Source organism: Pteropus alecto, unplaced genomic scaffold, assembly GCF_000325575.1.
Source record: "Pteropus alecto unplaced genomic scaffold, ASM32557v1 scaffold88, whole genome shotgun sequence".
NCBI lineage: Eukaryota > Metazoa > Chordata > Mammalia > Chiroptera > Pteropodidae > Pteropus > Pteropus alecto.
The window spans coordinates 1,866,046-1,889,147 of NW_006494611.1; the positions used below are offsets into that span (position 1 = coordinate 1,866,046).

A 23,102-nucleotide genomic window follows, 5' to 3' on the forward strand; every position below is an offset into this window, starting at 1 on the left:
ATGTGTTTCTACAGCTCCCTCTAGGGCCTTGAATGCAAGAGGGAACCCTAAGTCCTCTTCTGCTTCTAAGAAAGATACCACTTAACTAGCCCCAGTCTTGGTCCAATAAAACCAGATGCTGAGGGATAGATGTGTGCGATTGTTACTACTTCCATGCACAGGTTCCCTGGCTACATAAATATCTGTTCCCATAGCCTTGAAAGAGGAAGCTGGCACTTCTCTCTGAGAGCTTAGCTAAGTGAGACCCACTGATTTTCAGTTTTTCCAGGTAATTTCTAGAGATGATAAAAATAGGAAAATAAGGATGGGTTCAATATGATGTTTGTTTTCCTTTTGACAAACTCCCCAAATATCCTCAAATAAAGAAGTATCAATTGATGTTTTATTGTTGATGATGACTTATTAATTACTTTTTGTATACCAGGCACCCTGTTCTATTCGCATACCCTAATTCTTTTTTTTTTTTTTATTAGTTTCAAGTATACAATACATTGGTTAGGCATTTGTATAGTTTATGGAACGATCCACCTGATTATCTCCCCTCTGGCTCTACACCTAGCCGTTTTACTGCTGACTGCATTCTCTGAGCTGTGCTCTCCATCTCTGATCATCTATTAACTACTAATTTGTACTTCTCTAACCCTTCACTGATTTCTCCCAGCCCTCCAACCCCCTCCCTCCCCTCTGGTGGTCACCAGATTGTCCTCTACATTTGTGAGTCCATTTTCAATTAGTTTGTTCTTTTTGTTCTTTAGATTCAACATATAAGTGAAATCATATGGTATTTATCTTTCTCTGTCTGACTTATTTCTCTCAGCATGATAACCTCTAGGTCCATCAATGCCATTGCAAATGGTAGGATTTCTTTCTTTTAAAGGATGAGTAATATTCCATTGTATATATGAACCATAACTTCTTTATCCGAATGTCTGTTGGGCATTTAGGTTGCTTCCATATCTTGACTATTGTGAATGATATACATCTAAAATGATGTATACCATGAACATAGAGATGCATAGATCTTTACAAATTATCGTTTTGGTTTTCTTTGGATAAAAACCCAGAAGTGCAATTGCTAGGTCAAAAGGTATATCCATTTTTAATTTTTTGAGGAACCTCCAGACTGTTTTCCATAGTGGCTGTACCAATTTGCAATCCCACCAACAGTTGCATACCCTAATTCTTCTAAAAACCTATAAGGTTCTCCCCATATTACAAATGAAAAAAGTAAGATAGAGGTTAAGTAATTTGTCAAATAAATGCTAATTGTTAGAAATCTGTAATAATAAAACAGAGCCTTTTAAATAATTTTTTAAACCAGTGGTAAAGACTATGACTACTTTATAAACTAAATCAATGTAAACTTCTGGTTGTGTTCTTATTTGTGGAAATTAAATCTTGACATTCTTTGAAGATTCTGCATTTTTAATAAACCATGTAGATTTTTTCTGTGAAGCCCAGAGAAATACTTTCTGACTGACATTAACTGCATTTTTACAAGGAATTCTTTGAGGAATAATTTCATTGGCCATTATCTTTCTTTTCAGGTATTGGTTTTGTGTGTAACTTCTTTTTCCTGCTCTGCTTGTGCTATGTTCAGAAATACGGTAGCAGGTTACCTGCTGTAAATTCAAGTTGGAATGATTTTGGAAAATAGTTGTGATTAAACAGGGTTTTGTAATCATTTTTACTGTGTGACAGGAATAAATAAAGCAGTCAATATATCATTCTAACCAAAAAGTCTGTACCACACAATTCTAAACCCATCTTTGGGTTTCCAGTCTGACAATGTTATGTAAAGGATCATTTTACATAATAATAATAAACGTAATAATGTTTTTGGTGACTCTTCTCATACTCCTCTAACTTTACTAATCTAATCATAGATTTCAAAAGTAATTGGCTTAAATAATACAAGTGATTTTTAGTAAAGAATAAAGTTATTTTTGCCTTACATCTGATTTAGTAACATGGTAATATATAAGCAATAAGGGTTTATTCTTTCTGTTTAGATGTTTGGCAACTGGACATTTGGCACCTTGGTCTTCACAGTCATGGTTATTACAGTCACAGTAAAGGTATGGTACAAAAATTAGACACAAGGATACATTTCGTTTCTGTACAATTTATATATTTTTTTATTTGTTTAGCCACAGACAGATATTTTTCTCTTTTTTAATCATGAGTAGTTTCATAGATTGCTGTTTAATATTTCCTTTTCCTTTTTGTCAGAAATCTTTTTTAAGTTTATTATTTTAGAAAGCCTCTTACTTTTTACGGCCTCATAATATTCATCTCTGAAATTTTGCTTCTCAATGTATAATGCAAGACAACACAAATTGTTTTAGGCAATAGAGTTGAGAATAAAATACTCACGAAATTTCAGTGCTGTTTTCTCACAGAAGAAAAATATTATAAACTTGAAATTGTTCAATTTTATAGTAAAATTTTTGCATTGATATATATCTTCTGAGATACTTTGCCATAGGAACCTTAGTCACTTATAATAAATATCTATTATTCATGAGTTTTATCTAAAGTTAAAGATTTATTATTTTATATTAAGGATTTTTTTTTTTTTAGATGGCTTTGGAAACTCATTTTTGGACCTGGATCAATCATCTTGTTACCTGGGGATCTATAATATTCTATTTTGTGTTTTCTTTGTTTTATGGAGGGATTCTCTGGTAAGTCACTGTATTGTATTTTCATTATATTGATTCAACTTTAATATTAATTTATTGTGATTGATTATATTATGAACAGATAATTTCTAGAGTCTCTTTTACCGGTAAAGTATTATTTTGATTTATCACAATAATCTTATTACCCCTATTTTTTCTGTGTGGAAACCGAGCCCCAAGATCACAAAGGTTAAAAAGAACAACGCTAGGATTTAAACGCTGATAATTTTATTCCACAATTAATGTTCTTTACACTAATCATATTACTTCAATTATTTATTAAGGTAATAAAATAAGTCACATTGAGTCATTAAATTTTCATGAATGAGTTAACTTCTCTCTCAAAATGAAATAGTATGCTTTATCTTCATTGGTAAAATCAGATATTCAGCTACTCTGATAGATTAAAAATTAACGTCTCTTCTAAGATTCTTTTGTAAGTGATGGACAACTAAAGTTTAAATTTTGAGAATTTATATTGCATTTGTCTGCTGTGCCTTCGAACCCTGTATTAGGTAAAAAATTATAGAAGGTTGGCAAAACTTGGATTAGCTAAATAATTCACTTCCATTTAGGATCATAAAAGGATACTCTAATGAGTATTGTTTTGTTTGTAATGTTTTTAATGCTTTTTATTTTTTTCATTTTTTTCTGTATTTCCCATATTCTTCTAAAATGATATATACTAAAACTCGAAAAGAGTATCTTGACAATACTTACTACTGCAATGGAGAACTTATATTTCTGAGTGCATTTATTTTAAAATACATTTGTAGAGAAGAACCTCTAAGAGCTTTTCAACCTAAGATTTGGGTAATCAGTTTTTTAGTTGCTTAGAAGAAAATATTTTGTTTCATATTTTTTCTTCTTTTTCTTGGTCTCTTAAGTCTGTACATAATTCTTTTGATATCCTACCATAAGATAGTTATATAGTCAACTACTTGCCATTTTGCTAATAATAAAAACTATAGTTGTCTTTGAAAGTAATTCAATTGAATTTTATTTTTGACAATTAAAGTATGTCTTGTTTTATTAGTTATTCAGTTACTTAATTATCCAATTTCAAATTTTGAACACTATCCCAAGTTTGTATTCCAAATTAAGATTATAACCCTCAAATATAGATACATGATATCTTGATTTAAGAAACTATCTTCTTAATTTCTACTTTTATTAAGCCCACTTTCTTTCTTTGCAGGCCATTTTTGGGCTCCCAGAATATGTACTTTGTATTTTTTCAGCTCCTATCAAGTGGTTCTGCTTGGTTTGCCATAATCCTCATGGTTGTTATATGTCTTTTGCTTGATATTGTGAAAAAAGTATTTGACAGACAGCTCCATCCTACAAATACTGAAAAGGCACAGGTAACCATTTTTTATATACAAAACTTTGTATTTAGGGGGCTTTAACAATGAATAGTTGTCATTATAATTTGCTTTTTTCAGAAATTAGGATATGGGCGATGAACACAAAATGCAGAATATGTATGACTTACTGTTGAATTGTACACTTGAATCTTACTGGATTTCATTATAATAATAATAATAATAAAAGAAAATTGGAAATTATCCATTCCTATAGCAAGCATTTTGCAATATAAATATTGTTAAATCTGATATTTTTAAAATTGTTTCTTATTGTTTGTATTAATTTTGATTCCTCACAAATTATAATTTTTAAAAACTACATTGTATTATTAATAGAACAGAATTACATTGTGTTATTAATATAAAACTATCATGTCCAGATAATAGTAAATATGTTTTAAATAGTATTGTCACACCATTCTATCAGCTCTATATAATTGGAATATATATTCATGTCTTTAGAAACATTAGAATTCAAATAATAGTTTTTTCAGTTTGTCTCAACAAGAGTATGAAATAAGTTGTTTAACCTAAGTAATTTTTTAAAAATGAATATTTATAAAATACATTCTCTCACTAAACAGTTGTTAATATTATACTACAGCAAATATTAACAGCATGTTACATAGCATTTAAGAATATGGTCTTTAGGGCCTGATAGTTCTCTAGTTCAAGACCCAGATTTACCACCTGGTAGCTCTGTGACTTTAAGTCTCAGTATCTGCATAGGTAAAATTATGATTAAAATGTCCATTTAATTACCTTTATAATGAGAATTAAATAAAATAATGTTCAAACTCATAGTGGATGCTCAAAAAATGATAGCTATTTAATTAAATGTGCCTTTTTCATTATGACAGTACATGAGCTAAAATCTATCTTAATTTATCTTATTAAGTGTACCATAGCATTGGATATATATATTCAAGAATACATTCTAATTAACTTTTATGCCTGGTAAACACTAAGTTTATTATCATTTAGTTCTTCCTAGGTTGATATTTTTTTTCCCACATTTGCTACATGCCAAGCAAATTTTGTTTAAATTTTGGAAATTTAGTTGCATATTCCACAAATAAAAAAGTGCTCCCTAAGTAATGATTTGAGTTAGGCCTCCTAAACAGTGCATTGGTTTTAATTTCAGTTGATCATATCAACATTTCTTTAGCATTTATTAATTCAGGCCTAACCAACATACATTTTTAACACCATTGAAGCATCATAGGCCTCTGAACCCTGACAAACTTAATTCAAATACTGTTTTAACCATTTATAAAATATACGTCTTTAGTCAAGTCGCTTTCCTAAACCTGTTTACTCCTCTGTAAAATCAGAATAATAATTACTATGCATGATTGTTAGAGATAATGAATATAAAGCACCTAACCCTGGGCCTGTATATAGTAAGTCCTCAGTAAAAACATGATTATAAGGACCATAAGGATGTTGCTCTGAGATACTGATCTCCAAATGGGGCTGAAAAATTTGCGTTATCAGATACTCTGCCTAAGAATACATTTATTTCAGTATGGAAAAACTTTCCACTCTGCAGTACATTACTTAAGCATGTATCAGAAAAGTTTACCTAATCTTTTTAGTCTTCAGAGATAAGTATTTACAGTAAGAGAATACTATTTTTAATAATTGTCTGTTATACTTTTTATAGACCTTTATAGAGAATACACATTAGTCTCCCCCTCTTGGCCTCTATAAAGTTATATTTCATCAAAGTATATTAATGACACCACTTTGAAAACTTTATTCTTTATAAAAGTAAATAATCAAGTTAATTTACATTTACCCTTGGAAATTCTCCATTAAGTAGTATATTTGCAAACTTATGTTTTTTATAGAGACTTCTTAGTAATAATAAAAAATGATATTAGTTCTTGTATCCTTTTCTATTGCTTCTTTCTAAAGACTTATATAGGAAGTGTTTGGTGCCTTAAGGTGGCTCCTTAGACAAGAAAAGGTTAAAAGTACTTTATATACTTTTTCGTTCTTTTACCATAGGTTAAAATTGGTTAAAAATGGATTGAGCAATAAATCAATCATTTTATCTCTGTGAAAGCTGGTAGAATCTCCCTTTTTGCCCCACTAAATTTACTTTTAAGTAATTTGACAGATGTTCTATGATCTAATAATTGCTGCTTCCAGTCAAGAGTCTTCTTTCCTGCTGGTTTTTTTGTTTGTTTGTTTTAGGTTTTATTATTTTGTTTTGTTTTTTTCCTTAAACAGTATATGGTCATTCAAATTCCATGTGTGACATTATTCCTATGCTACAGGCAGTAATCTTTATTATTTCAGCTTTATACTGTCACTTCAGATTTCAAATGATGAAGAAATGGTTAGAAAGTTGTCAGCTACTTCATTGTTTACCACAAGTAGCAAGAAAAACCATATCTAAAAGAGAGTTATCAGCATTTATTTTGAACTTTGTTTTTCTCCAGAATAACAACGTGGTGTTAAGAGTGAAGAAAGCTAACAGCCATACAAATGTCAGTCATGTATGTGTGCCACGTATGATATTTCCTACTCTTAAAGGAACAGATATGTCTTTACAGAGCTTGTCCTGTGTCTGTCTCTTAGGCGATGATTACAGTTCACTGACTTGTTATATGTCCCATTCCTTTTCTATCCACTTATAGATGTACTCCAACACAGTTGCTTTAAGTGACGAGTTCATCGCACTGCAGCCATTGTCGAGGGCAAGGAATCAGCTGAGCAAACTTAGGTAGAGTAGGAGTAGAATCTTGTTAACTTCTGCATGCTAAAGGTCAATTAAACACTATTTAAAAGATAGGCAGAGGCATGAATTAAAAGTGGGGCATTTTTTGTTAGCACAGCTGTCTCCAATTTGACCTTTATTAATATATATGTTAAAACCTTAAAAAAAATTCTGTTTCTTATTTGAGAAGAAAATTCAGATGAAAATTCAGCATGATAACAGGACAGACCTGTACCTCGTTACATATTTTACACCTTAACCACCTTTTCTAGCACAATTCTAATGCTTCTGCCTGTCATATTATTCATATTTAAGAATGCTCCTGCATGATAAGTAATTTAAGCTACAGAAATTCATGAAATTTAAAGTTTTAAGTTTCAGTTACTTGAAAGTGAGTTGCCCATTTATCTTGCCTCAATCTGTGTTGTAAATATATGTGCATATTTGTCTTTGTACATTGTAATGGCTGCTGAAGCATTTCATATCCTTGCTACTGTTTAGTGCATCTATAAATTGAACAATATATTTTGTATCTCTTATATACACCTTTATCTCCACAGATAGATACATCTTGTCACGTACCATAAAGAAATAACCAGTAGTCTAGAGATGTCTTTTGATGGAAGAGAATGAAAGCTTAATCCTATAACTAAAATATTAGGATATCTTAATCCCAGAACGGAGATATTAAGATAACAAATCTATATAGTATTAACTTTAATTCCAGTCTGGTTTGAAGAGAAAATGTAATATAACAGTTTTGTTTTGTTTTTTTTTTTTAGTTTTGGCACTCTTCAAATTCTCATCCTGTCAGTATCTAGAGGATTCTTAATCATATATATCTCTCTATATATTTTTTAATTATTTATTCTCAAGTTTTCTTATCTCTACATTCACTTGATCAAATAAATGGCTTTGATAAAGCACCACTTAAATAATCTCAAAACTCTGTGTGTTCATCATTTTGAGCTGTTCTAAAGTTTTACCAAACTTTTCAATTTTATTATTAGCTTCAAGATTTTTGAAATATTATGCTTTGAATTAAAAAGATCTAATAATTGTAGATGAATACACAAATGAGTAAGTGGTAGTCAACTAAATTTTATGTTTAAAACAAGAACTAAAGTCAGCAGACTCGAAGAGTTGTCTTCACTTTTGGTTGAGCCAAATGTACATTTATCACATTTTATCTGTATATGCCTTTCTGAAAAGAGTAGGTATTCATCACATTCTTGAACATCTAATTATTTAACTTTTAAGACAATAGGAGAGCTCTTTATTTAAAGAACACTCTGGCATACTCTTTTGTCAAGCGAAGATAACTTTTGCTTTGAAAATAATCTTAATATTTTATGAAATTATAGTTTTACATATCATGTTGGCTTAAATCAAGCCACAAAAAAGAATGAGGTAAGGATATCATAAATTAGAGATCCTAGGCTTTGTAATAATGGAACAAAGTAGTAAGCTTGACACTGATCTGTGAAAGAACACAGTGAGAACAGGGTATGTTGGTCAGGTAGCCTTTGCAGTGAGCCAGTCTCCAATCAGGTGCTATAGCAGAGGGAGAAAGAGCCCTGTTTAGGAGACAGCCAGCCTGAATGCTAGTGCTGCCCTTGGCACTGCTCCCTGTATGTCCTAACCAAATTAGCTCAGTCCTCTAAGCCTCCAGTTTCTTCACCTATCAAACGACCATTTCACATACTGTGATCTATTTACTGTCAGCATCAGAGAGAAAAAAGAATACTATGCTCAAAGGCCAGGCAGAAATAACAATTGCTTATTAATTGAGCAGTGAGTGACCACTGGATGGGCATCTATTCACAGCTGCATGAAGAACAAGTTCCCACATACATCTGTCTGCTGATGCATCCTATGAGTTTTGAATACATCTTGTTTTTGAACTGTTTGAACAACATTCCTGGGTGTGATCCTTTGTAGCTTAATTGTTTACAGAAAGGAAAATTGTGCAGGTGTCTTTAAGAGCTTTCAAATCTTTAATCAAGTTAGTACTTCTTAAGAACCATTAACGAAACTATTAACTTTTTTAATAAAAGAAAACTCATTTGTAGTATTTTCCCCTCCCCTATATTATAGGCAAAGCTATAATAATTAGCTATTTTTACATAAACTTGCCGTATCCTTGAAACCAAGGAATTCTGCTAATTTATTTATTACATATGTTAGAAATTCACTATAGCATTTTTTTATAGAAATAATTATTGGTCAGTCTGAAGACTGAGAAAATACATAGAAATTAGGAAAATTTTGTTTTTTATTCATCGAGGACATTATTTTTATAATTTAAGAAAAGTTAAATGTAGCTTAGGCTCATACTCCTTAGAAGGTCTCTTCATACAAATATAGAAAAACTAAAGAATAGAAATGTGTATAAATTACTTGACACTCACTAAAAATGTTTTTCAAATTAATAATTAAATTGATTTTGTTAGATCAAGTCAAGCCCCCTTCACTCACATGTGTAACATTTGAAAGACCATGTGATTGACCCTTCTACTCTGCTAAAGTCCAGTTAGACTAGAGAAGTCTTCTGAGAAGGGAGCATGAGCTGTGCAGAATGGGACATACCATTGCAGTAAGAACCCTAAAACTTTGTGGCAAGGAATTTGTTTGATATAAAAAGTTTAATTTTATTGAAGGAAACCTGGTTTTAATTTAACTTTGTGCACTGGAAAATCATGGCTTTATTTTGTGTGCTTTGTTGTATGCCCCTTAAGAAGCTGCTCCTAGCCCTTTTGTGACAGTAAATGAATGTAGTGGTGTGTGAACATTCATTTGTGCCTCAAAGATTGTGGACCCCAACTTGCTGTTTTGATTCTAAACCTATATACAGTAGAGAGTATTGTTCTGTAATATGAGACTTGTTGCTTTTTTGTCCTTCCAGATGGAAGAAGATAAGGGTTCAGTCAGCTCAGCATATGAATTTGCTGAAAGCAAGCACAGAGGGGAGGACAGTAGGCACCTGCTAGCTGAGGCTTGCAGTCAGCAGGACAGTTCTTACGCATACTAGGTAGTACTGCGCTGGACCTTCCTGGGGACGTATTCGCTAAGTTCTCATGTTTGGGGCATGTTATGGGAGAACTGGCCTGACATTTAAGTTTTTACTTTACTAATTCCTTCACTGTTTCTCATATGTTGTTTTCATTTACTTGTTTCCTTTTTTGTGATTTTTACTTTTTTTACATGTCCATCCTGAATATTCTGTAAATCTTCCTTTGGAGTTATAGTGTTAAATCATATTTCATCTCAAATTCTAACCTAGTAAGGTAGTCTCACAACCTGTTGTCTTATATTCAAGAAACTATTCCTTGTCACTTCTCCTTTTATAAATGTCATGCTATTTCTGTTATTTCCGAAATCAGTTTTCCCACTTCAAGTTGTAGTTATGTATCATTTTAGATATCTTAATGTAGTTAGACACTGAATTAGTTATCTAGGTCTACCTCTTGAGTTGAATGATCAAAAAAATGAGTTCTTAGGCTTGATACTGAATAATTTTTTGTTGACTGATATTCACCAAACTCTCAGTTCTTACTTTTCATAAACTTTCCTAGTTATTCTTTGTAATAAAAAAGAAAGTATGAATTTTGGTGAGGACTTGCTTCATGCCCCTCTTGAGAAATAAACCCCAAGAGCCACTTCTGGACTTAATTGGAATTTGCAAAATATTGGTACTTATTATGGAGAATGGAAATTCTTACCACTTGGTCTGTTTGCCATTTGTATATTGTACAGTATGTCATTTCATTATAACATTGAGATGTTTTAGAACTTAATTCTTGTTTATATCAGTTAGGTTATGGTGAAATTGGTTATACATCATTTCACTTAAAGTCATAGAACCTATCAACAACTTTAAGTGAGACCTTACTATAATTACTAGTCAAGAAATTACAGTTGTCTCATCTAGGATAAACCCTCATACATGGTGAAACTTTAAAACAAAGCTGCTTGAAGATGTAAATATTAACTCTACTATAAATCAGACCCTAGAACAGATACAATAATTAGAAAAACCTGAATTATTCTGGAAGACATATTTTTAAAATTAGATTTCTTTAGTGAATGGTCCTAAGTGGAAAATGTTGACGATGATTAATCAACTCATTATTATTATTTGAAAATAAATGTAAAAATTCTGAATTTTTATTTTATTTTAGGGTGCTTCATATGATTGTCTTTACAATATATTTATCTTGTATTTTGCTTTGATAAATATAAAATTATTTTTAGTTTTTAAAATATGCCCTGACTGAGCTACATGGAAAACTCAGCTGAAGAGCTCGCTGGGTAGAGAAAGGAAGCTGGCCAGGATTTGTATTATGCCCTGAATAATTCACAAAGCAGATAATCCACTTGAGACTTGACTATACTAAAGCTGTAAAATTACGTCTTCTGTGAAAAAAGTTCCCCAAAGGTTCAAGTTCAAGTGGATAGGTCATAAGACATGGATCCGGTGTTCCTTTGCTTTAATATATCCATTAGAATATACAGTGCTGTTGAGAATTGGGTTCTTAGAATGCTCTTATTAAATAACCATGAATATGATTTTAGTAAAATTGCTGGGGGTAATACCCTGATCTACAATTTTTTTTCTGCTTATAGCTGAATTTTAATTGGTTGAATGAAATATATCTTAAATATTTTTTCTCATATATTCCTGCTTTTGCCATATATTTTGAGATTTAAATCACTTTTAAAAAATAAGTATTATACCCTCTTCTATTTATTTGTCTTAAAATCGCATTCATTTCTTTAATCAGAATTTGGTCAGCCTTGCCAGAGCAGGCAGAAAGTAATGCTGAGCCCTAAATGTTGCCATAGGCTAGGGTCTTCTAGTCATCTCCCTCTATTGTCACCTGCCTCCTAGGCCTCCATCGTTTTGTAATTTTTTTGTCTTGATCCCTACTCTGAATGCCCTCTTTCCAGCTGTACCTAACAACCATAGCGATAGCAGTGGATGACAGGGATACTGACCTTTCTCACTATGGACCAAGGTGCTTAAGCCTAAGACCTGAAACCTGCTACTCCCAAAAGCAGAATACATTTTTAAACAGTTTCAGCCAAGTACAAGTCACCTTCCTCTCCTGTGACAAAGATAAAGCTACTACCTCATTTAACAAAGCAGTGAACTACAGAAGGAACAAAAAACCTTAATAGCCTATATTTAGTTGTCCACCACCACTAAAAGCCACACTTTTCCAAATGAGTAAAATTCTATAAGCAAATAGAAAATTGAACATTTAAGACTAGTATTAATAAGGCTGCCACCAGTGGCAGGACTTAGATGCATACCTGATAAATATGACACTTTACAAAACTATTGTTATTCTTAAATCTGTGCCGACTTATCACGCAGCTTTTTCATTTGGAAATTGAAATGAAGAAAAGTATTAGTGTTGACATTATTTCCACCAAACAGTTAACCTGTGACATGCTATAAATGATTGATACTTAGAAAATTGAATTCTTAATATCAGCTGCACCATGACTTAGTTCATTAATTAGTGCTTTTCTGCTTTATCCTCTCCATTAAAATCGGGGATTTTATCATTTTTCACAAATAATACTTTTCTTCACCTAAACTACAAATTCCTACTCATATATGACCACATTATTAAAGGAGCCTGTCATTTTGAAACTAGGAATAAGCCAAATTATTAAAATATGCTTACTTAATATAATTATTGCATGCTTATTTTCATAGTTAAATTTAGGCAACACATACAGGAATCTCCTCTCTAGAAATCCCTAAAAGATAGTATGGAGATATTCTATCTATATTTATAACTATTTTTTATAGTTGTTTATTTTACTTGGGGAGAAGGAAAGAGGGAAGGGAGTTTAGAGGAGTGAATGCGAGCTTGGGGTGTAGTTTTGGGGAACTAGACCTTGAGTAAGATAGGGCAGTTATCTGACTACCATCATTAAATGACTACCCCTTGCAATTCTAAATATTGAGATAAAGCTATTACTTTTTTTTAGGGATTTTATTATTCTTAACCAAATTTGGAAATCAGTAATATTTGATGATTTTTGATTTCACATTAAAAACATTTCCTTAAACACAAACCTTCCCCCCTCCCCCATAATTATAGTTTAAGGCTTCTTTCCAAATATCTCCTTTAAGACTGTTCAGGGTGTTCACTTTGAATATCAAGTATATGAAACAATTTTAAGGGGAAAAGAACAAATATAGTTAATAGTTTAATAATTCTTAATTAAACTTTAAAAAATGTTATTTGATTTGATAGGTAAGATGTCAGCGGAGTGATTATAAATTTAGAAATGTATGACAATTCTCTAACCTTTAGAATATTTAAGGAAGATACTTTGTAGAAACAATAGGAGAAACATCTAAATGTTCATCATCGTCGATATAAAAATAGTGGAAATAAGAGCAGTGAGCCAGAATTTATTTCAGAAGGCAAGTTGTATAAAGATAAAACTTTGTATCAGCTGTACATAGTCCGCGTTGAATGTCTATAATTGTTTGAAGCTTCTAGCTCCAAGTTACATGGTTGTTCCTGGGAAGCAAGTGTGATGGAGAGAAAGTCTTACCAATAAATCAAAATTTCTGGTAAATTAAAAGTTACTTCTTGGTGCCACAAGGAAGAATCTCACTCCCATTATCATACTTTGCTTTATTTCTTTTCTGATATTTACAATAGCTCCCCCTGCCTCCAAAAAAGATACTAATTCTCTCTCCTTACTTTGAATAAAATGAGATCTAAATGCTCCACCCCATTTCTACCCCCAGTTGTACTGGCAGCTGTGGCTACATGGACTCTTGCTGGCCTTTCAGTTCCTGCATATGAGATCAAAGATGTGTATGTGGTAAAGTAGAGCTTGGAGGTTTGCTAGAGAACAGTATGGTGTTTTCTACAGATAAGCTATACAAACACACAATTAACCAGAGTTCATTATTTTAAAAGTAGCTGGGTTTTTTTTTTTTCTCTTTAGGAAAAAAAAGAAATATGTTTTGCTTAGTTCAAAAAGTATTTGAAGAAGTTATTTTTTAATATTATTTTTGACATTTCAAGATGTTTACTCTTTCTATTGAGTTGTCCGTATTTTAATACCTGTCTTTAGGTTTTAAAGTGAAAGGTGATGGATGCAAAGCATGATCATCATCTAAAGTCAGATCCAGACCTAAGCAGTGTTCTGCACATATGCAGACACTCAAAAGCTGCTGACACCTGTGGATGTCATCTTCGGTGAATCCCCAACAGTTGGTTGAGTGCCAGCTATATAAGCAAAGCACAGATTGTTAAACTAAGAAGTACTAGGCAAATTCCTGACTCTCTCCAGTTTCTGGTCTAGTTCAGTGCTACCCAGATAAATGTGGTGAAGGACCAGTTTTCTTGTTTTGGTTTGTTGTTTTTAATTTCTAGTCCATCACAGACTGATACTTTTATAAAATACAGTAAAAATTAGTTACTCGGAAATGAAATTTAAAAGATATGTAAAATAAGCCCCAGTTTTTAAAATTGTTTTTATATTCAGCAGTTATAAAGGTATTCTGTCAAATTGCCATTAAATTTTCTAATCTCTTACTCTCACTGACTAGAAACAATCTCATAAGCTAGTAGCAGTGTTTTCAGACCAACACTGAGCCATGGACCATGCTTTGGGTCTCACTGGTCTTTTTGCAGGGGAGCAGGAGTAGCGACTACTCTCTTACACTTATGCTAAACATGTGCTGAATACACATCCTGCTTTTTTGCCCACATGCAGTTATTGCTCATTCTTTTCACTTAGCCTGGAATGCTCTCCTCCATCATCTCCCGCTATTGAAATCCTATCTAGGGTTCAATATGTATTTCAAATGCCATCTTTTTCATCAAATCCTTCATACCCTCCCACCAATACCAACAACAACAGCTGAGTTTGAGCTTTCTCTCCTCTTTTTTGATATTTGTAGTCTGCCTCATACCATGATAATAAGAAGGCAGTTAAAGGTGTGGTAAAGAGGTTTGAGCTCTGAAATAAAAAAAACCCAAGACTCAGGCCCCACTGTGGTGACCTTAAACAAATTCTTAACCTCTGTTTCTTCATCTGTAAAACGTATGTAAGTATGGTGCCTATCCCAAGGGTTTGTCACAAGTTTTAAATGACATATTCCATGAGAAGCATCTTACATAGGAACTGACACATACATAGTAAGCATGCCATTAATATAACTGCCATTATTATTTGTTCCTGACTTATCTTCTACCCTTTTCTTTGCCCTTATCTCACTATATTGAGAATAGGGTTGCTATTCCCAATAGGAACCAGGACGGTGCCGCTCAATAAATATAAGTTGAATTTAATGCTAAGTGCTGTGCTATTTAAGTGATGCAAGCAATAGAATAGAATCAGAAAGAGATTACTGATAGTTGGAAAGGTGAGGGAGGTTTCATGGAAATGATAGTATTTAAACTGAACTTGGTGCAGGAGTCAGCATTCTGACCCTAATTGGTGACAGGCCCTGACACATGACCACAGGCAGGGAACACTGCCTGTGTAGAGACTGTACAGGAGCATTAGGAAGTAGAGGAGGGAAGGCGGCCTGAGGTCAGTTTATAAAGGGCCTTAAAGGCCTCCTTGCAGTGTTTTATTTTCTCCTTTTAGTGTGTGGGACCTATAGAATCCTGCTTCCTACAGAGGGTGATTTTTGAGAGAGAGGAAAGTGGAGCTCAGGGACCCAAGGAAGAAACCAGAAAACTGATGAAATCCTTTCACCTAAATGAGCATTTCCTAAACTATTTCTCTGAATATTAATGTTCTTCCTGGTGTTGATTAATGTTCTCTTGGGGTAATGGGCTGTACTAAAAAAAACAAGTTTGAGACTTGTACTGTGTCTGGCTCTCCCCTTGGAGCCTGACCATGCATCCTGACTTATTGATAATCCTTTAATCAAAAAGTCTGTTGAAACCTTCGTTGAGCTAGTGTTTCCCAAACTTAATTGGCCATAGAACTTTTTCCTTGAAATGTCTGTAAACATCTTACAAAATACAGTTTAAGAAACAGTACTGTAAACAGCCCTAAACCCAAAGGTATTGTAAAGAACAAGTAAAATTGGCTATTTCTCAGTGCGTACCAAGTCCTAGTATCTGGTGCAATCAATCGCGTAATTGCCAAACAGGAACCATGTTGTCTTAAATTGCTTGGTAGGTATTTGGCAGGATTACTCTGAGCAGGGATTTTGCAGGACCTCACCAGTTGCTTAGGTTCAGAATGCCAGGTTATTTACATTCCATCACATCCATCTCTTCTATCCATTGTGTCTCTACAAATGTCCCCTGTTGCCATGCATGCACTCAGCACTCAGTGATTCCCAACCTTTGTGAACTGCAGCACTCTAATGAATCTATTGTTGTTCTCCTTCCCTCTATACTTTTGAAAGATTTGTTATGCAGTATATGTGTAAAGGAAAGTGAATGAAAATGAGTTTCTTTAAAATGACAAACCTTGAGAAATTTAGGAATATCCTTGACTATCAAAACCAAGGTTGGCATTCATTGAGCTATGTGGTCATACCATTTTTCCCCTAATTTAACAGTATTAAAATTATTAGAAGTGGCTTAAAGTTATCTTGCTGGATTATTTATGCCTGAATCAACATAAATCTTACATACTTTCAGAAACTTATTTTTAAATCTCAATCATACTACTTAGTCACTTGTTTAATAGATTTTAATATATGTACCATCAGTTAATTTTTTAAAAGTACGATGAGCTGATCATAGGCATGGTTGGCATTTAATAGTTGCTTACCAATTTAAGATAAGTGATGCTATCCTCAATTATAATTATGCAGTAGATATACATGGAGTGCTTAGAACCTGGCACATAGTAACATTACATAAAGAGTTTTGCTACTATTGTTGTTATTGTAGTTGTTTTGAAGATTGGGGTTAGGTCTTGCCTGATTTTTATTTCCCAGTCTTCAAAATAGTTCACACTTCATTTTTAATTGCTGATATTTTTAATTGAAATTGTAGGAGAATGTCACCTAAACAAAAACTCAAGAATTAGAATTCATTAAGTTTTTGAGTGATTGATGTAAATCCTTTTGACCATAATAAATTATTAAAATAAGGCATTAAAATCCAAAATCTTTGCAGATTTAAACACTATCCAGCTACTTGTTTTTGTATAATTATTTTACGTGACCTCTAATTTAAGACACAGTACCTTTTAAATATTTTTGTATGATTATGCTTACATTAAGCCTTCCATACATTTCCATGTTATAGAAAACATATATAGGATACTTTTAAAGTGCTTGTTGTAATTTTTTTAAAATACTTTTTGAAAGTCCAAATCTCTAAATAACTAATTGTTTTTTGCTTTAACTTCTCCAGCTTACTGAAACAAATTCAAGTATCAAGTGCTTGGACTCCATGTGCTGTTTCTCAGAAGGAGAAACAGCGTGCGCATCTATTAGAAGAATGCTGGAACGAGTTATAGGAAGATGTAGTCCGACCCATGTCAGCAGGTGTGAAATTTCTCTAAGTAGCCTTTGCTGCATATGAGTGTCTTATAAACTGGAACAGATGAACATGCTTCTCTAGATACCTAATAAATCAGCAGCTGGTTTTACCAACTGAAGCAGAAAGTGTGCTATTTATTAGCACTCTTTGATGGTAGATTTTATTTTGTAGCTTTGGGGTAAGGGGTTCTTTCACTAACAAAGGAAGAGAAAGCACCTTTGAAGAGACTGCATCTAATGAACAAAAATTTTGCTTTACCATCTTTCTAAAATGTGAATAGGAGTATGTGTATGGTACTCTTATTTGGTTTTTATAACTTTTTTCGAAATATACCTATACTTCTGTTTTATTTCCTGTATTTTTTTTGTTTGTTTCTTGTATTTACAAAATAACCTACACATAATAGTAAAATCAAAAGATTTTGCTTTTCTTCATATATATTTTCTAGTCATTTGAGATTTTGAGGTATTTATAAACACAAAGCTGTATTGCTTTTCTTCTACCCCATTTTATCTATGTAATGAGGTTTTAAAATGATTTTTAAGTTTTTATTTGGTATTTATGGTCTAATTAAAAATTTATAAGTTAGAACAGGCTGTATATTATGGTTTAGAAGAATCTTAGCATTTTTGTTTCCTCTCATATTTATTTCTTAAAAGATTTATCAGTGCTTGCTTTTGTGGATCAAACAAACAATATAATTTTTTTGGTAAATTCCACTTAAATTTATTTAAATGTGAAATGGATTCATTTCTTCATACATTTCCCCAAGAGGCATATTATTATTTAGGGGATATTAAGGAGTAGAAATAACTTTTCATATTTTGGTGTTCTTAGAGAAATGACAAATTCTTAAAATTAGAGCAGCAGTGTCCTAGTGTGCATGAAGGCTTACAGACAGGCAGGGATAGATGGTGATTTCCATCGTCCTCAGTTTGTCATGGAAAGAGTATCACTCTCCACATGGGCCATGTGCTTAGAAAAGGTTGGAAAGTACCCCAAGGGCAGAGAATAAAGAGTGGAGGAGGCACTACTCTTATTTGTTGATAAAGGAATTTTTAGTATTTGGTTAGCCTCGTGTTTTAAAAATGATGACTATGATATCCTTCATGTACGATAAAATTCTGGGAACCTTTTTTGGCAAACTTGTTAGTTCTCACTTTGCCTTTGATGGGAAAGACATGACTTATGGCCATGTCTTTATGGTACAGTTGCATTTATAAGTAGCATTCTTATGTTAGTATAATATCTTATGGTTAGTATAATATCACCATTTATTCATTATAACATGTAATCAAAAATATTTCTATAATGCTATGATATAATTTTATAGTAATTTTATTCCACATAAAAGAATTACTATGAGGAGTTAAATTTATTGACTTCCATGTTATGACTTACACAGTTATATTATAAAATACATCATGAGATAACAGCTCTGTCATGAACCCAGGCCAACAAGTTTCCCTAAGGAATTCCTAGAAGGACCTAATATATATTATTATTTTGCTTATTAAGATAGCTCTACTATACAGAGCTAAGGTAGGAGTTATACTAAGAGACTACTATAGAATATCACAGAATTTTTTAAATGTCTACTTTGACAGGAAGTTCTCTTTAATGACAGTATACATCTTCACTATTTAAAAAAAGCTAGAATTAATTTTAAATGAGCCAAAAAATATTTTTCTGCTATAGATATAGTTCTATTTTCTTGGTATCAGTTATTTAGGTAATATGCCCCTATTATTTTTTACATAGCCATTTTTTCACTGCATTGCTCCTTTGGACCTGCCCAGGGATTATGGATTTTTGCAGCATGTTCTCTTGAAAGTGGCTATTAGCATCTGTACTTCTTTTCACTTAAAATTGTACCATAGTCTTTTCTTTGATAGGACTTTATATTTTTAATTTAGCTAATAAAATGTTTACCATTAATTAATATCTTATTTGACAGACTACAAATACCTTTCCAATTTTGTTCAACATCTCAAGTTATAATTATTGATTTCTACTATCATTATCTCCTTTTTTCCTTCAGATGAATAATATAAAAAGTCTTCTGAGATCTATTCATTTTTTTTCTAGTAGATACAATTATACAATACGCAAAACCACCCGGTGCTTTTAAAAAGCTATACGAAAATTGCTATAGATTATTAACATTCTGTTTAAACTTCGAAAGTCATTTTGATATGTAGAGTTTTGTTCCTGTTTTTTACATATAATATATTAGTGAAATATGTTTGGCATTTCTGTTTTGATTTGGAGCAGCCTGTATTTTACAATTCTATTTCATGCCTAATTTAAAAGGTCGAGCAAGGCTGGTACCTCAATTACCAGATGTAGAAGCCCTTGGATATTTCCTTAACATATTAAACATAAGAGGTAATGAGTATCACTTGAGAAATAAAGCTAATTCTTTTATATGACCGATTTCTCTGCTGATTAAACTTTTACTATCCAGGCACAAAAATTCCACTTACATTTTATTAATTGATATTGTTAAAGAAATTTGCCATATAGCAAGCTTGGTTTCAAAAGTAGCATCATGGTGCTATATAAAGGATGCCATGTTATACCCCAAAGGGCTGTACTTTAGCAATAAATGATTTTTTGTATGTGTTTTATCAACAATTACTTTATCTTTAAGAATACTATTTTCTAAATAGAAAGCAGTTAATAGTTAATATGTCATTCAGGTGTTTAATGTTCTGTCAAATATGATACTTAACTTGTGAATACACATGTGTGCTTTGAAAAGATAATAAATGAAGGAAACCTTACCTAATAATATTTTTCTATGTAAGCAATTGTTGAAAAGAGGAAAAATTATTATAAAATATTGGTAATGGGGGTATTGATACTTATGTTTTATTATAAGGGCCTGAGCATACTTTTTCTTGCATGACTACTTTGAGAAATGTTCATATTCTCATTTCATTCATATATTTTACAAATACTGAGTGCCTGTTACGTACCAGGTGCAGTTGTAGGTGCAAGAGAGACATTAGTGAACAAGCCCTTCCTTAGACTAAGGTAGATATTGTTTAAGGTTTTCTGGAAACTAGTAATTCCATAAACCACTGGTATGGTTGTTGGTTGTTTGTCTTCCTCTTTGCTAACTTTCTAAAATTTCTAGGTTCCAAACTTCGCTATGACTGTGCTCACTTAATCAATTTAAACTTGAACTACAAACAGAGTCTCTAGGAAACAGCAGATATTTGATAAAAGTGAATTTGGACCATTTTAAATGCTAGTTTCTCCCTTTAACATCTTTGTTTAAGGAAAATGGGAGCCCTGGAAAATTACATGTATTTATTGTTAAGTGCTTTTAATCTTCTAAGAAAAACCACCTTTTACTTGGTTATCCTGATATTTTCCTTGAAATAGATTAGGTTGTTTTAAGCATGTCAGGCTATTTTTGATCTTGAGTTATTGTAGCTTAAATTAATACAGCTGCAAATAAAGTATTACATAATGAATTGCTTATGTGCCTTATCATTTGGACTATAGTTAACTTTTCCAGACCAGTAGAGGATCATTTGTTCTTAATTAAGTGAAAAGCCTAGTGTCTTTGATACCTATTGAATAAACCACTCACTACACTCAAGCTAATTATGCTAAATGTTAAGAATAGAATTTATAGCTGAAAAGAAGTAATAATATTATATGAACATAGTGCTATTTTATTCTGAAACTTTTGGTAAGTGCAATTTTTGTTTGTTTGCTTCTGTGATGTCAGAATACAGCCTAGTTGCTTTTCAGTAAAACTGAATGTGCATATCTCTTAATAACAAACTTTCTTTTTGACAATTTTTCTTATTGACTTAAGATTTTAAGAGCGTCTCATGCTTTGCTACTTATAGAAATTGTTTTAATGCTACTAAATGTTTTAATTTTGGCTAATATTTTTATATGATGACTAGAGCATTATTTTTCCCAAGTTTTTTGTATAATATAAATGGAATGTTTGGTCATTCGATGCTAGTATGAAGAACTTTTATTTAACTTTTAAAAATGAAGCAATCAGTGATTATTTTAATACTCAAATGTATTTTGGTCCTAAGTTTTAGAGTAAATCTTTTCTCAAATAAAACATAGGTCCTGGTGAGCCAAACTTTTCTCTTATTATTACTTTAGATTATGGAGTGCATCGGATCCTTTCTATACCAACGACAGGAGCATCTTGACTCTCTCCACAATGGACTCATCTACTTGTTAAAAGGGCAGTAGTACTTTGTGGGAGCCATTTCAGCTCCTTTTCTAAAATTCAGTGTGATCATCCTGGCCACCGTAGCTCTACAGAATTACTTTCTGAAATGTCTGGAATAGTTACTTCATACCCACTCAGAGTTATAATGGCAAAGAAAAAGCATTAACGCAAACAACTCTTAACCCCCTTAATTTAATCTGAATATGTTAAAATTTGTGAATAAAGAGACATTTTCCATCTGTTTGTCTGGGTTGTCCCTTGTGCTTGTGGGACTCCTAATGACATTTCAGCCTCTTGCTAAGGCCACCACATTATAATATTAAGGTAGAAAGAGATAATTCCTACTTAATTGTATTTTTTAGTATTAGCTTAGTTATCGAGTCTTCTATTTAAATCTGCTTCTGTAAATTATGCTGAAAAGTTTGCCTTTGAAAACTCTATTTTTTCATTAGAGTTGTATTTGAAGCTTTTCATGAGAAAAGTAAATGTGAATAGTAAGAATTTTGGTCCCTTAGTGACCCATGTTGTTAATTCATCAGTGCTTTCTAAGTTCATAGAGCAAATTAGGACAGTGCATTTCTAACCATTATTTACTGCACTGTGGGTAGTAAATGTATTCCAGTACCAAACTTCTCTAAATGTACTGTAATGTAACCAGTAAAGGTAACCAACCATATACATGCAAAGGGTAAATCATATCTTAAACATAAATCGGGAATCAAGTCCATTCACCAGATTTCAAATAGATGTTTACTAATATTTTTATGACAATATGAAGTGGGTAAATTAGATACCATTAGCATAGTATTTTTAATGTGTTTATCATTGGATCTTTTGCATGCTTTAATCTGGTTAATATATTTAAATTTGCTTTTTTCCCCCTCCATCTGAAGGCTCTGTTTATAGTATTTTATGACACTGTTGTAAAGTTCAACTATATCAATAAAAAACACATTTGGACAGTATTTAAATATTGCAAATATTTTTAATTTACTAATCAAAATATAGAGGAATTAAATTAGCAAAAAGAGAAGAGCCTCTTTCTGTGGCTAGAATTGCTCTAGCATTTTGGTAAGCAAGATATTAGAAAAAGAATTTCAGATAAAAATCCTGTATTTTTAGGTTAGTTTATGTTATCTTAGTTACAGGAGACCACCACAGTAAAGTGAAATCTGCCTAGTGTTCCATAAGGTATCTTTTCGGGTGTGGCTATAGAATGTAAATGAAACAAAGTCTAAATGCTAAATTTTATGGGATAATGGCAGCAATAAATTAAAATGCTAAGAATGATTAATCAGGTACGTATTACTGTATTTAACTCACTGCACTTCAATATTTAACTTCCATCCTGAATATATCATGTAGATCCACTGTTGTTATTTGTTGTGATCAAAAGTAATGTTTTAAAACTTAGGAATGATTACTGGTTTAAGACTATTACCCAGGTCTAAGCATATAATGATTGTGTATGTATACATTTAAAACTGTATGGAAATGGTTAAATAAGGTTTTGCCAAAATTTTCCCTTGAGAATATAATAATTCCTTTTTGTAGATTTATTGTGCAACCCTCCACCCCTTTCCCATTTCATGAATATAAGACTCA

At 32.1% G+C, this 23,102-nt stretch overlaps 1 protein-coding gene across 1 annotated transcript in view; it reads left to right on the forward strand.

The window, feature by feature from the left end:
* ATP11B (ATPase phospholipid transporting 11B (putative)) overlaps positions 1-22,787 on the forward strand; it is a gene marked incomplete at its 5' end in the record, with an annotated part of 99,673 nt that extends 76,886 nt beyond the window's left edge. Inside the window, 7 exons of the mRNA XM_025042257.1 lie at positions 2,013-2,078; positions 2,584-2,687; positions 3,883-4,048; positions 6,502-6,558; positions 6,700-6,785; positions 17,153-17,286; positions 21,425-22,787. Of these exons, the coding sequence (XP_024898025.1) occupies positions 2,013-2,078; positions 2,584-2,687; positions 3,883-4,048; positions 6,502-6,558; positions 6,700-6,785; positions 17,153-17,258 (585 nt within the window). The remainder of the gene's footprint in view (positions 1-2,012; positions 2,079-2,583; positions 2,688-3,882; positions 4,049-6,501; positions 6,559-6,699; positions 6,786-17,152; positions 17,287-21,424) is intronic.
* Between the last annotated feature and the right edge of the window lie 315 nt (positions 22,788-23,102).